Raw genomic sequence first — 13833 nt, forward strand, 5'->3', positions numbered from 1 at the left:
GGCATAGGCTCAATGGCACAGTAAATAAAACTTTTCTAAAGAAGTAAAAAATAATCTAATAATTACATTAATCTCAGAATTAAGCTTGTGGAAGTCTTTTGCTATTTTAGAATTAAATCTTATTTAAATATAAGGAATGTCACGTGGTAATATATTAAGGATACAGAAAATTATTAGAAATAAAATATAATTAAACATTTGAAATCAAAACAGAATTGGTGTAGTAACTGGTTAGGACTCTGAGCGTCGCTGTTCACCAAAGTGGGAAAGAAGCTGCCGCTGATGCGATCAGACTCTGTTCCTTCCGCACTAAGGACGCGCAGACCAGACAAGCTCCAGGGAAAAGCCGCCCACCCGCGCCCCTCTCCCATTTCCGCAAGGGAATGTGTTCCCCTTGGCTTTAGAGAAGTAAGGAAACAGCAGATTGGAACCAGGACTAAGAGAAAACTGGTGAGAGAGAGGCAATGGCGGATCCACTGAGGGTTTGGGGCTGCAGAGAGCTGTTGCTGCTCTCCATGTTGCTGGGGACGCTGTGGGGAGCCGGGGCTGGGCAGATCCGCTACTCGGTGCCAGAGGAGCTGGATAAAGGCTCCTTCGTGGGCAACATCGCCAAGGACCTGGGGCTGGAGCCCCGGGAGCTTGCGGAGCGGGGAGTCCGCATCCTCTCCAGAGGTAGGACGCAGCTCTTTGCTCTGAACCCGCGAAGCGGCAGCTTGATCACCGCGGGCAGGATAGACCGGGAGGAGCTCTGCGCTCAGAGAGCGCTGTGTCTGCTGAGTTTTAACATCTTGGTTGAGAGTAAAATGAAAATGTATGGGGTAGAAGTAGAAATAATCGATATTAATGATAACTTCCCGCGTTTCCGGGATGAGGAAGTAAAAGTAAAAGTTAATGAAAATGCGGCTGTGGGAACGCGGTTAGTACTTCCCTTTGCTCGAGATGCAGATGTAGGTGTGAACTCACTCCAGAGTTACCAGCTCAGCTCCAATATGCACTTCTCTTTGGCCGAGAAAAGCGACACAGATGGACAGAAATATCCAGAGCTGGTACTGGAACAGCCGTTGGACCGCGAGAAAGTAGCTGTTCACGACCTCCTACTCACAGCTTTAGATGGCGGAGACCCCGTACTCTCTGGTACCACGCACATCCGCGTGATGATCCTCGATGCAAACGATAACGCGCCCCTGTTCACTCAATCCGAGTACAGAGTGAGTGTTCCAGAGAACATAGCTCTTGGCACTCGGCTGCTCACACTAACCGCCACGGATCCAGATGAGGGAATAAGTGGGAAATTGACCTACTCTTTTCGCAATGAAGAAGACAAAATTTCAGAGACTTTCCAACTTGATTCCAACTTGGGTGAAATCTCAACTCTGCAATCACTGGATTACGAAGAATCCAGATTCTATCACATGGAAGTGGTAGCTCAGGATGGAGGTGCTCTTCTTGCCAGCGCTAAGGTACTAATCACAGTTCAGGACGTGAATGACAATGCGCCTGAAGTGATCCTCACCTCTCTCGCCAGTTCCATCTCTGAAGACTGTCTTCCCGGAACGATAATTGCTCTGTTTAGCGTACATGATGGTGATTCTGGAGAGAATGGTGAGATTACATGTTCTATTCCCAGGAACTTGCCTTTTAAATTGGAAAAGTCAGTTGATAATTACTATCACTTACTGACAACAAGAGCCCTGGACAGAGAAGAAATCTCAGATTACAACATCACAGTAACTGTCACTGACTGTGGAAATCCACCACTGTCTACAGAAAACCATATCTCCCTGAAAGTGACAGACATCAATGACAACCCTCCCGTTTTCCCTCACACCTTATACTACACCTACATCCCAGAAAACAACCCCAGAGGCATCTCGATCTTCTCTGTGAACGCCCATGACCCCGACAGTGGCAACAACGCCCAGGTCACTTACTCTCTGGCGGAGAACAGATTTCAGGGAACGCGTCTATCATCTTGCGTCTCCATCAACTCTGACACTGGAGTCCTGTATGCACTGTGCTCTTTCGACTATGAGCAGGTTAGAGAACTGCAGCTGTGGGTGACAGCCAGTGACAGTGGGGACCCTCCACTCAGCAGCAACGTGTCTCTGAGCCTGTTCATCCTGGACCAGAACGACAACGCACCTGAAATTCTGTACCCCGCCCTCCCCACCGACGGTTCCACCGGTGTGGAGCTGGCACCCCGCTCTGCAGAGCCTGGCTACCTGGTGACCAAGGTGGTGGCTGTGGACAGAGACTCGGGCCAGAACGCCTGGCTGTCCTACCGCCTGCTCAAGGCCAGCGATCCAGGACTCTTCGCGGTGGGGCTGCACACGGGCGAGGTGCGCACAGCGCGGGCCCTGCTGGACAGAGACGCGCTCAAGCAGAGCCTGGTGGTGGCGGTCCAGGACCACGGCCAGCCCCCTCTCTCGGCCACCGTCACGCTCACGGTAGCTGTGGCTGATAGCATCCCAGATGTGCTGGCGGACTTGGGCAGCCTCAAACCCTCCGCCGACCCTGAGGACTCGAGCCTCACGCTGTACCTAGTGGTGGCGGTGGCCGCGGTCTCCTGCGTCTTCCTCGCATTTGTCATCGCGCTGCTGGCGCTCAGACTGCGGCGCTGGCACAGGTCGCGCGTGCTGCAGGCTTCCGTCAGCGGGTTGGCTGGCGCGCCCGCCTCTCACTTTGTGGGCGTGGACGGGGTGCGGGCTTTCCTGCAGACGTATTCGCACGAGGTCTCGCTCACTGCGGACTCGCGGGGGAGTCACGTGATCTTCCCGCAGCCCAACTACGCGGACACACTCATCAGCCAGGAGAGCTGTGAGAAAAGCGAGCCTCTCCTGATATCTGAGAAGATAAACGCAAAGGAAACAGAGCTAGGAGTTGTTCAGGTTAGTTTTCTTTTTTCTGTAGCTATGTTTGGAGCATTTTCTTCATTTGTTTCCATCATTTTTCTGCCCCATTTATAATCGGTTAAGTACGTAAATAGTGAATCATTATTTGCTTTATTTACAGATTGACTTGATTTGATGACTGATGCTTTCTCCGTTTGTTTTCAAATTATATTTTGCTTTTAATGTCTTTTTTCTATAATATGTGCATATTTTAGAAACTATAGCTGATATCCATAGGCTTAAGTGAAACAAGTATTTTTTTAACATCTTTATTGGAGTATAATTGCTTTACAATGGTGTGTTAGTTTCTGCTTTATGACAAAGTGAATCAGTTATACATATACATATGTTCCCATATCTCTTCCCTCTTGCATCTCCCTCCCTCCCACCCTCCCTATCCCACCCCTCCAGGCAGTCACAAAGCACCGAGCTGATATCCCTGTGCTATGCGGCTGCTTCCCACTAGCTATCTACCTTAAGTTTGGTAGTGTATATATGTCCATGCCTCTCTCTCGCTTCGTCACAGCTTACCCTTCCCCCTCCCCATATCCTCAAGTCCATTCTCTAGTAGGTCTGTTTCTTTATTCCTGTCTTACGCCTAGGTTCTTCATGACATTTTTTCCCCCTTAGATTCCATATATATGTGTTAGCATACGGTATTTGTCTTTCTCTTTCTCAGTTACTTCGCTCTGTATGACAGACTCTAGGGCCATCCACCTCATTACAAATAGCTCAATTTCATTTCTTTTTATGGCTGAGTAATATTCTATTGTATATATGTGCCACATCTTCTTTATCCATTCATCTGATGATGGACACTTAGGTTGTTTCCGTCTCCGGGCTATTGTAAATAGAGCTGCAATGAACATTTTGGTACATGACTCTTTTTGAATTATGGTTTTCTCAGGGTATATGCCCAGTAGTGGGATTGCTGGGTCATATGGTAGTTCTATTTGTAGTTTTTTAAGGAACCTCCAAGTATTTTAAAAGAAAGTGGTTATACATATCAGTTTATCCAAAGGCTTTCTTATACCAGAACTGTTTGTTAATAGAAGAGTTGTTTGATTAGAACATCCAAATTGTTAGATGTAATGTTCTCCTTTGAATATTTGCCTAAACACCAATAGCACATATGTTTTGGAAAAAGTATCGTGCAGTATTGGTATTTTAGTACCTGCTGTTTTTGTAAGGGTACTAATAATTTGCATAAATCAGTGGAAGAATATAGAAAACTTCTGCGTGATCAATATCAGAAAGACAGATTAAATTTATAGTGATGATAATGTCTGTGGCATTCTGAAACCTGGAAAGTTTGGGTGAACCCATGTAATTATTGGACATGTGTAATTGTTTAGAGAAGAAATCAAAGGATCCTTTGAATTATGCTTTAGAATAAATTCTGTGATGCACTTTAAAATCTCCAAATAATTAGATACCAGTTCATTAAATACATATATACCATACACCTGGCATCTTCCGGTTACACATAACCCCCTCCACTTTTCAGAATCAATATCGACCTGAATGTTTGCATTTCTGCAAGTGCAGCTACAATTCTGCTTTATTAGAAGAGTTTAAGATTTGTATTTGGAAAATCAATTCAACTGATGAAATAAAGTAAGGCAGGACAAGAAAAATTAAGGATAAAATTCTCTGTGGAAAAAAAAAAAAAGAAGAAGAAGGGCTTCCCTGGTGGCGCAGTGGTTGAGAGTCCGCCTGCCAATGCAGGGGACACGGATTTGTGCCCCGGTCTGGGAAGATCCCATGTGCCGCGGAGCGGCTGGGCCCGTGAGCCATGGCCGCTGAGCCTGCGCGTCCGGAGCCTGTGCTCCGCAACGGGAGAGGCCACAACAGTGAGAGGCCCGCGTACTGCAAAAAAAAAAAAAAAATTCTCTGTGTTTGTTTGGGCCTCCGCCCTCCCTAATGTGCAGTGTACATCTGTATTACACATTAACCAGAGCTCCTCAGAAATGAGAATGCCTGCTTGACTGTATTTTTTCTTTCAATATTTTTTCTTTCTACTGATGCTAGCACTGTAACTTCTTAAAAGAATAGTGTTCTTTCCCAGCTCTGTAGAGGGTCACAGTGACTTTCTGCTCACTTTGTACATACTTACCTGGACTATGTATCCTTGGTGAACTTTACGCAGAATATCAGTATATCATTTTGATAAACGATTCTTTGTCTCAAAAATGTATTTGACTGTGCCTTCAACTTCTAACAGCCAGAGCAGTTCTCAGAGCTTTCTGAGAAGCTGCTTCCTGGGTTATAATCCTCACTGCAGCTCGAATAAAATTCCCTTTTTTTCCTCTTAACTTGATAGTTAATTAAATTTTCACTGACACAACTTTGAAATGGTTTGGAAATTTAAAAAACTATTTCTCAGGGATGTGCTCATCTTAAACTATGAGATTTTTCTTATGAAATGCTTGTCTGTGTGTCACAAATTTCATGAATATGTCTTGTGTAATGGAAGAACTATGTATGCTATTCATTTTTTTGGGGGGGTGGTACGCGGGCCTCTCACTGTTGTGGCCCCTCCCGTTGCGGAGCACAGGCTCCGACGCGCAGGCTCAGCGGCCATGGCTCACGGGCGCAGCCACTCCGCGGCATGTGGGATCTTCCCGGACCGGGGCACGAACCCGTGTCCCCTGCATCGGCAGGCGGACTCCCAACCACTGCGCCACCAGGGAAGCCCATGCTATTCATTTTTGCATATGATTTGCTGAAGATGGTTTTCAGATCCTTATTTTTAAAAGATTTTTCAATCTTTAAAATTTTGTACTTTCAACAACTTGAACATTAGCTGCAAAGTATGAATAAATGGGGAAAATGGCAATAAAATATTATTAATGGAATAGTAGGTTACATTACTCAACCACATGAAAGAGTTACCATACATTTGGGAACCTAGGACCACTTGATTTTTATTTTTTAAACATTTATTTGAAGGGAATCTAATTATATTTATATATGGGCAGTTCTGATTTCAGGGTACAATGTACAGACTCACTGAATAGTGAAGTCATCCAAAGAGTAACAGGAGAATCTGTATGATAAATACTGAATACTGATATCATTCACTCCTACATGAAAACTCACTTTTCCATTATATTTTAAAGAAAAGATTACTGTATAGATTTGGGTATGTGTCTTGGGTTAACTTTTTCATGCAATGGGAAAAAATACCTTTTATATCTCTATAAACTTCAATAGACTTTACATAATAAAATGCTTGATCTACACACCATGAGTGTATATACTGTATATAGTATACTCTTAAATATTTGAATCTTTAGCTTCATATGTGTTCTGAAAAGATAACTTTCCTGTACTAATTGAAGTGTTCACACAGTGTTAAAAAAAAAAAGAAAAGGCACTTGCTCAGTCATATTTTGGAGCAGTCTCGAGTCGGTAGTGATTTTTTTGTTGTTGTTGGTTTTTATAGTTTTTTTTTTTTTTTTTGCGGTACGCGGGCCTCTCACCGTTGTGGCTCCTCACGTTGTGGAGCACAGGCTCCGGACGCACAGGCTCAGCAGCCATGGCTCACGGGCCCAGCCGCTCCGCGGCATGTGGGATCTTCCCGGACCGGGGCACGAACCCGTGTCCCCTGCATCGGCAGGCGGACTCCCAACCACTGTGCCACCAGGGAAGCCCAGTAGTGTTTTTTATGTTTGTATAGAGATGCCAATGAGTTTCCGTCTAGAATCCTGGATAAATGTGCTTTTCCACTATAAAATGAGTTCTACATTGTTATACATCTTCCAAGTTTTAGACTGACAATATATTATGTAGTTAAAAAAAAAATTTATGGGCTTCCCTGGTGGTGCAGTGGTTGGGAGTCCGCCTGCTGATGCAGGGGACACGGGTTCACAGTAGACTTGTCTTCTAGCCGGCTCTATATTTAGAACTGATTTAGTAATCACTAGTGCAGTTCTGCAGCCGAGGCGCGGGGTGCAGCTATTGGCTAGTACTGAACAAAGTATCCAGCTCCTCCTGAAGCAAAGGAATCGCCTGTGGACCGCGGAATCGCGCGAACTGTGCACTCTCTGAGGTTTTCTGCGGCAGAAATATCTATCCGAGAATCTGCTTGCCAAGACGTGTCCAAGGAGTAGCTCCTGCTCAGAAATTCTTGGGATCATTTAGCGATCGCAGCTCTTCGGGATCAGAAAGGCAAAGGTGCAGAGAGTGGGATGGGAAACTGCTTGGGGTCGAAGCGCCAGGCTAGGCGGAGGCGAATTTTGTTTCTCTTCCTGCTGTCTTTGTTCCGCCTGGAGCTTTCGGAGCAAGTCCGCTACAGTATTCCAGAGGAGCTGGCCAGGGGCTCGCTGGTGGGGAACCTCGCCAAGGATCTGAGGCTTGGCGTGCGAGATTTGTGAACACGGAACCTGCGGGTTAGTGCAAAGAGGAAATTCTTCACAGTGAACACCGAGAACGTAGACTTACTTGTGAGTGATCGTATAGACCGAGAGCAGATTTGTGGCAGGAAGTCGATGTGTGTTTTGGAATTCGAAATGGTCGCTGAAAAGCCTTTGAACTTTTTTTCATATAACCGTGGAGATTCAAGTCAACGACAACCCACCGACCTTTAGCCGAAATGTCACTGAGCTGGAAATCAGTGAACTGGCCCTAAGTGGAGCCACCTTTGCCCTGGAATCTGCACAAGATTCAGATGTAGGTGTCAATTCCCTGCAGCAATACTACCTCAACCCTGACCCTCATTTCTCTTTGATCCGGAAGGAGAACCCAGATGGCAGTAGGTACCCAGAACTGGTAGTGCAGGCTCCCCTGGACAGAGAAGAGCAGTCCTGCCACCACCTGGTCCTCACGGCTGTGGATGGGGGTGAGCCAGCCAGAAGCTGCACTACGCAGATCAGGGTAGTTGTGGCAGATGCAAATGATAAGCCCCCAGTGTTCACCCAGGACATGTACAAGGTCAGTGTTCAAGAGAACCTACCCCTGGGTTCCTCTGTGCTAAGAGTGATGGCCACTGACTTGGATGAGGGCATCAATGCTGAGATCACCTACGCTTTTATCAGTATTGGTAAGGCAGTGAGACAACTGTTCAAGCTTGACAGTGAAACAGGGGAACTCACCACTGGTGGAGGACTGGACTTTGAAGAGAGAGGGAGCTACACAATTGGGGTGGAAGCAAAGGATGGTGGATGTCACACTGTGCATTGCAAACTACAAATAGATATTTTGGATGAAAATGACAATGCTCCCGAGATAACCCTGGATTCTGAATCTAAATATATACAAGAAGATGCTGAGCTGGGGGCTGTGGTTGCCTTGATCAAAACACATGATCTAGGTTCTGGATTTAATGGGGAAATCTTATGCCAACTAAAAGGAAATTTCCCATTTAAAATAGTTCAAGATACAAAAAACACATACAAGCTGGTGACAGATAGAGCCTTAGATTGAGAGAAGACTCTGGAATACAATGTCACTATCACACCTACTGACAAGGGCAAGCCGCCCCTCTCCTCTAAAAGAAGTGTCACCTTGAAAGTCGCTGATGTCAACTACAACCTCCGGTTTTCCACCAGGCCTCCTACGTGGTCCACGTGGCAGAAAACAATACGCCTGGAGCCTCCATCGCCCAAGTTAGCGCTTCAGATCCAGACTTGGGGCCCAACGGCCACGTCTCCTACTCCATCGTGGCCAGCGACCTGGAGCCGCGCGCGCTGTCCTACGTGTCCGTGAGCGCGCAGAGCGGCGTGGTGTTCGCGCAGCGCGCCTTCGACCACGAGCAGCTGCGCGCCTTCGAGCTGACGCTGCAGGCCCGCGACCACGGCTCGCCCGCGCTCAGCGCCAACGTGAGCCTGCGCGTGCTGGTGGGCGACCGCAACGACAACGCGCCCAGGGTGCTGTACCCGGCGCTGGGGCCCGACGGCTCGGCGCTCTTCGACACGGTGCCGCGCGCCGCGCAGCCCGGCTACCTGGTCACCAAGGTGGTGGCGGTGGACGCCGACTCTGGACACAACGCCTGGCTGTCCTACCACGTGCTGCAGGCCAGCGAGCCCGGACTCTTCAGCGTGGGGCTGCGCACGGGCGAGGTGCGCACGGCGCGGGCCCTGGGCGACAGGGACGCGGCCCGCCAGCGCCTGCTGGTTGCTGTGCGCGATGGGGGACAGCCGCCCCTCTTGGCCACCGCCACGCTGCTCCTGGTTTTCGCGGACAGTCTGCAGGAGGCGCTGCCGGACCTCAGTGACCACTCTGAGCCCTCTGACCCCCAAGCTGAGCTGCAGTTTTACCTGGTGGTGGCCTTGGCCTTGATCTCGGTGCTCTTCCTCCTGGCAGTGATTCTGGCGGTTGCCCCGAGTTTGCGACGCTCCTTCAGCCCTGCCACCTGGAGTTGCTTTCAGACTAGTTTTTGCTCCAAAACTGGACCCAGAGTTCTCCCCAACTATGGGGAAGGGACTTTACCATATCCCTACAATCTGTGTGCTGCCACACATTCCTCAAAGACTGAGTTTAAATTTCTCAATATAAAGCCTGAAAATGCTCTACCACGAGATCTTCTGTATAATGAAGCCTCTTGGCTTGAAAGTACCAGTAATGACAATCCCCAAATTGCTTTTAATTCAGTCAATTTGCAACAGGTGAGTTACTTCAAAACCTTTTCCTCCCATAAGTATAATTAGGTTTCGATTCACTATTTTAGAGGCCAAAAAGTATACAGGCTAAGTATGCCCTGTTTTTTGTGGGGCTTTTTTTTTTTTTTTGGTGTTTTATTGGTTTTTCTGGACATAGAATGGGGATGGGGAGGCTGTTAGAAATTCTTTGTTCACTAATCTGTGTTACAGTTATTCTTTCATGGAATGTCGCTTAGTGATCTTGAAATTTCTGTTAATTCTAAAACAATATGTCCTGAAACATTTTTAATATGCTAGTATCTCACATTCTCATTGTAGGACATATTATTTATATACAATGTAGACAATTAAGTGGTTTACATGGTTTCAGTGTAGTCAATCCTAAACTATGTTTTATATATAATATAAATATAAGAATACTTTTTCACTGTAGCCTATATATTTTCACTTCCTTTGCATGTTCTTGAGGGTATAAACAAATATTGGCTAAATTAGGGCAGTTCTTAATCTATATGTTGATAAAAATAGGTAATGACATCTAAAAATGGCAACTCTTGTGACCTAGTGGTGGATTGGTCCCAAACATGTTTGTGGTTGTTGGTACCCTTATTGAAAATGAGACAAATATAAATGATGGTGGAGTGTGGATTTCAAGATTTATAGAAAAGTGTAAACGTATTTGTGTTCTCCAATGCCATAAGAAATGTCACAGAAATAAGTGTCATTCCAGGGAACATATAAAAATTTCAAAATACGCTATTTTATTCTTCCAAATGCTTTTCATTCTTGGGGAGAGAAATATTGAGTGTCATCTATGCAGATTTAGCAGAAATAAGATCCTGTGTATAATGGTTTCCACGGAACCGTGCAGTATTAAGTTAGGACTCTAGGCGTCGCTGTTCACCAACCGGGTAAGGAAAGCATTGAGAACTCGAGTTATATCCTCAAAGCACAAAGCACAAATTACACCAAAGCTTTGCAGCTGCGCAGACATTCTGTCCTAAAACGCTTCGCATCTGATCGCGGCTTGTTTATGGACCTTGACCTCCAATTCTGAGAAGCCCCAAAATTGATGCGAACCTGTTCACCCTACTCGTAATCCCAGGGAAGTTCAGAACGAGCCAGTAATGGCGGCTCTGCAAAGGCGGCGGCACTACAGCGTGTTGGTCCTGCTCTTCATGCTCCTGGGGATGCTGTGGGAGGCCGGGGACGGGCAGATCCATTACTCCATTCCTGAGGAGCTGGACAAAGTCTCTTTCGTGGGCAACATTGCTAAGGATCTCGGGCTGGAGCCCCGGGAGCTGGCGGAGCGCGGAGTCCGCATCGTCCCCAGAGGTAGGACGCAGCTTTTCGCTCTGAACCCGCGAAGCGGCAGTTTGGTCACCGCGGGCAGGATAGACCGGGAGGAGCTCTGCGCTCAGAGCGAACCGTGTTTGGTGAGTTTTAACATCCTTGTTGAGGATAAATTGAATCTTTATCCCGTGGAAGTGGAAATAGTGGACATTAACGACAATGCACCCCGATTCTTAAGGGAACAATTGGAAGTGAAAATTATCGAAAACGCAGCCTTATCCTCTCGGTTTCCGCTAATGGAGGTCTATGACCCGGATGTGGGATTGAACTCTCTCCAGGGCTTCAAGCTCAGCGGGAATAGTCACTTCTCAGTGGACGTGCCAAGCGAAGCCAATGGGCCCAAATACCCGGAGCTTGTGCTGGAGCGCGCCCTGGACCGGGAGAGAGAGGCCATTCACCGCCTGGTCCTTACTGCCATGGATGGCGGTGACCCTGTCCGCTCAGGTGTGGCTCGAATTCTGGTTACTGTCCTAGATGCAAATGACAACGCTCCAGTGTTTACTCAGTCTGTGTACCGTGTGAGTGTTCCTGAAAATCTTCCAGTAGGTACGCCAGTGTTGTCGGTAAATGCCAGGGACCAGGATGAAGGAGCCCACGCGGAAGTAACATATTCTTTCGTGAGGATAACAGAAAAGATCTCAAAGACTTTCTGCTTGAATGTTTTGACTGGAGAAATATCAACTTCTGCAAATCTAGACTATGAAGACGCCAGCTTTTATGAGCTGGATGTTGAAGCCCGGGATCAGCCAGGTCTACAAGACAGAGCCAAAGTCTTAATATCTATCTTGGATGTGAATGACAATGTACCAGAAGTGGTAGTTACATCTGGAAGCAGGTCAGTTGCTGAAAGTACACTGCCAGGCACAGTGATTGTTCTTTTTCAAGTATATGATCGAGACTCTGGACGGAATGGCCTGGTAATATGTTCTATCTCAAGAAGTCTGCCGTTTGAACTGGAAAAATCAGTAGACAATTATTATCGATTAGTGACCAATACAGTTCTAGATCGAGAACAGGTGTCTTTGTACAACATCACTGTGACAGCCACAGACAAAGGAATGCCATCTCTGTCTACAGAAATGCTCATCTCCCTAAATGTGGCAGACATCAATGACAACCCTCCTGCCTTTCCCCACACCTCCTACTCCGTCTACATTCCTGAGAACAACCCCAGAGGTGCCTCCATCTTCTCAGTGACTGCACACGACCCTGACAGCCATGAGAATGCCCAGGTCACCTACTCCCTAGCTGAAGACACCATCCAGGGGGGACCTCTATCCTCCTATATCTCCATCAACTCTGACACTGGCGTACTATATGCATTGCACTCTTTCGACTGTGAACAGTTCCGTGACCTGCAACTGAGAGTGATTGCAAGTGACAGTGGGGACCCACCGCTCAGCAGCAACGTGTCTCTGACCATATTCGTGCTGGACCAGAATGACAACACACCTGAGATTCTGTACCCTGCCTTCCCCACTGACGGTTCTACTGGTGTGGAGCTGGCACCCCGCTCCGCAGAGCCTGGATACCTGGTGACCAAGGTGGTGGCTGTGGACAGAGACTCAGGCCAGAACGCCTGGCTGTCCTACCGCCTGCTCAAGGCCAGCGAGCCAGGGCTCTTCGCGGTGGGGCTGCACACGGGGGAGGTGCGCACAGCGCGGGCCCTGCTGGACAGAGACGCGCTCAAGCAGACCCTGGTGGTGGCGGTCCAGGACCATGGCCAGCCCCCTCTCTCCGCCACAGTCACTCTCACAGTGGCTGTGGCTGACAACCTCCCAGACGTGCTGGCCGACTTGGGCAGCCTGGAGGTCCCACACGACTCTGACGCTTCAGGCCTGACATTGTACCTGGTGGTGGCGGTGGCTGCGGTCTCCTGCGTCTTTCTTGCCTTTGTCATTGTGCTGCTGGCGCTCAGACTGAGGCGCTGGCAGAGATCGCACGTGCTGCAAACTTCGGGAGGTGTACCAGCTGGCTTACCCGCCTCTCACTCTGTGGGCGTGGACGGAGTGCGGGCTTTCCTGCAGACCTATTCCCACGAGGTCTCGCTCACCGCGGACTCGCGGAGTCACGCGATCTTTCCGCAGCCCAACTACGCGGACACGCTCATCAGCCAGGAGAGCTGTGAAAAAAGCGAGCCTCTTTTGATTCAGGAAGATTTTTATAAAGAGCAAGACTCCCTTGTTCGGGTGAGGTTATTACTTTTATTGTACTTATTCGAACAGGAAAAATTAAAATTCTCTTTGATCAGTGCTTAGTTTTCTTAGTCTTTTGCAGTGAATCATATAGTTTTGAGAAGGTTTTTCTTTTATATCAGTAGAGGTCTATTAAATCTTACTTTTCTCGAATTTCACCAAAATAAATCGTAATAATGTATGCCCTGAATTTCCTTTACTCCTCTCCTCTTGGCAAGCTCTTTGTGCCTTGGGTTGCTTACATCTCACTTCTTAGTTGTTTTCTTTTCTTTCTTTTTTTCTATTATGTGGCATATCTGAGATTCTTTATTTTTATACTGTGGAAAAAACTGAATCACAGCCTCTATTTTAAAAGATCAAGATCTGGGCTTCTCTGGTGGTGCAGTGGTTGAGAGTCCGCCTGCCGATGCAGGGGACACGGGTTCGTGCCCCGGTCCAGGAAGATCCCACATGCCGCGGAGCGGCTGGGCCCGTGAGCCATGGCCGCTGAGCCTGCGCTTCAGGAGCCCGTGCTCCGCAACGGGAGAGGTCACAACAGAGAGAGGCCCGCGTACCGCAAAAAAAGGAAAAAAAAAATTCTTATAAGTGAGTTTAAATGTGGCAATTAGTGTCCACTTACAAGATATAGCTCTAAAAATAGTGGACTGGTGAATGGGAGAATGAAGGATTAATAGTATTCAAATAAGAATTTAAATGATTTAGCATATTTAACCCAGATAAAACTAAGCTTTTGTTATGTAGGAACCCTATTCAAATATTTAAGGAGTCTTTTTTTTTTTTTTTTTTTTTTGG

General features: G+C 47.3%; 3 protein-coding genes across 3 annotated transcripts; all 3 read left to right on the forward strand.

Annotated features, from left to right (window-relative positions):
* Positions 1 to 372: 372 nt before the first annotated feature.
* Positions 373 to 2966, forward strand: LOC103073522 (protocadherin gamma-A5). Its single transcript, XM_007460470.1, has one exon. It carries the CDS (start codon positions 465 to 467, stop codon positions 2964 to 2966), a length of 2502 nt encoding a protein of 833 aa, XP_007460532.1. The 5' UTR covers positions 373 to 464.
* A 4118-nt stretch (positions 2967 to 7084) lies between these two features.
* LOC103073798 (protocadherin gamma-B3) lies at positions 7085 to 9541 on the forward strand. The gene is given in 3 exon segments (XM_007472140.1): positions 7085 to 7429; positions 7431 to 8424; positions 8427 to 9541. Coding segments are annotated over 3 exon segments (2454 nt in total).
* Positions 9542 to 10596: 1055 nt separating this feature from the next.
* LOC103074074 (protocadherin gamma-A6) lies at positions 10597 to 13104 on the forward strand. The gene has a single exon (XM_007460471.1). The coding sequence runs from the start codon at positions 10621 to 10623 to the stop codon at positions 13102 to 13104; it is 2484 nt and encodes an 827-aa protein (XP_007460533.1). The 5' UTR covers positions 10597 to 10620.
* Positions 13105 to 13833: the final 729 nt, after the last annotated feature.

Source organism: Lipotes vexillifer, unplaced genomic scaffold, assembly GCF_000442215.2.
Source record: "Lipotes vexillifer unplaced genomic scaffold, Lipotes_vexillifer_v1.1 scaffold1860, whole genome shotgun sequence".
Taxonomy (NCBI): Eukaryota; Metazoa; Chordata; class Mammalia; order Artiodactyla; family Lipotidae; genus Lipotes; species Lipotes vexillifer.

Excerpts from the sequence above, each read along its gene's own strand:
- LOC103073522 (XM_007460470.1), top strand. The coding sequence starts at position 465 with ATGGCGGATCCACTGAGGGTTTGGGGCTGCAGAGAGCTGTTGCTGCTC.
- LOC103074074 (XM_007460471.1), top strand. The coding sequence starts at position 10,621 with ATGGCGGCTCTGCAAAGGCGGCGGCACTACAGCGTGTTGGTCCTGCTC.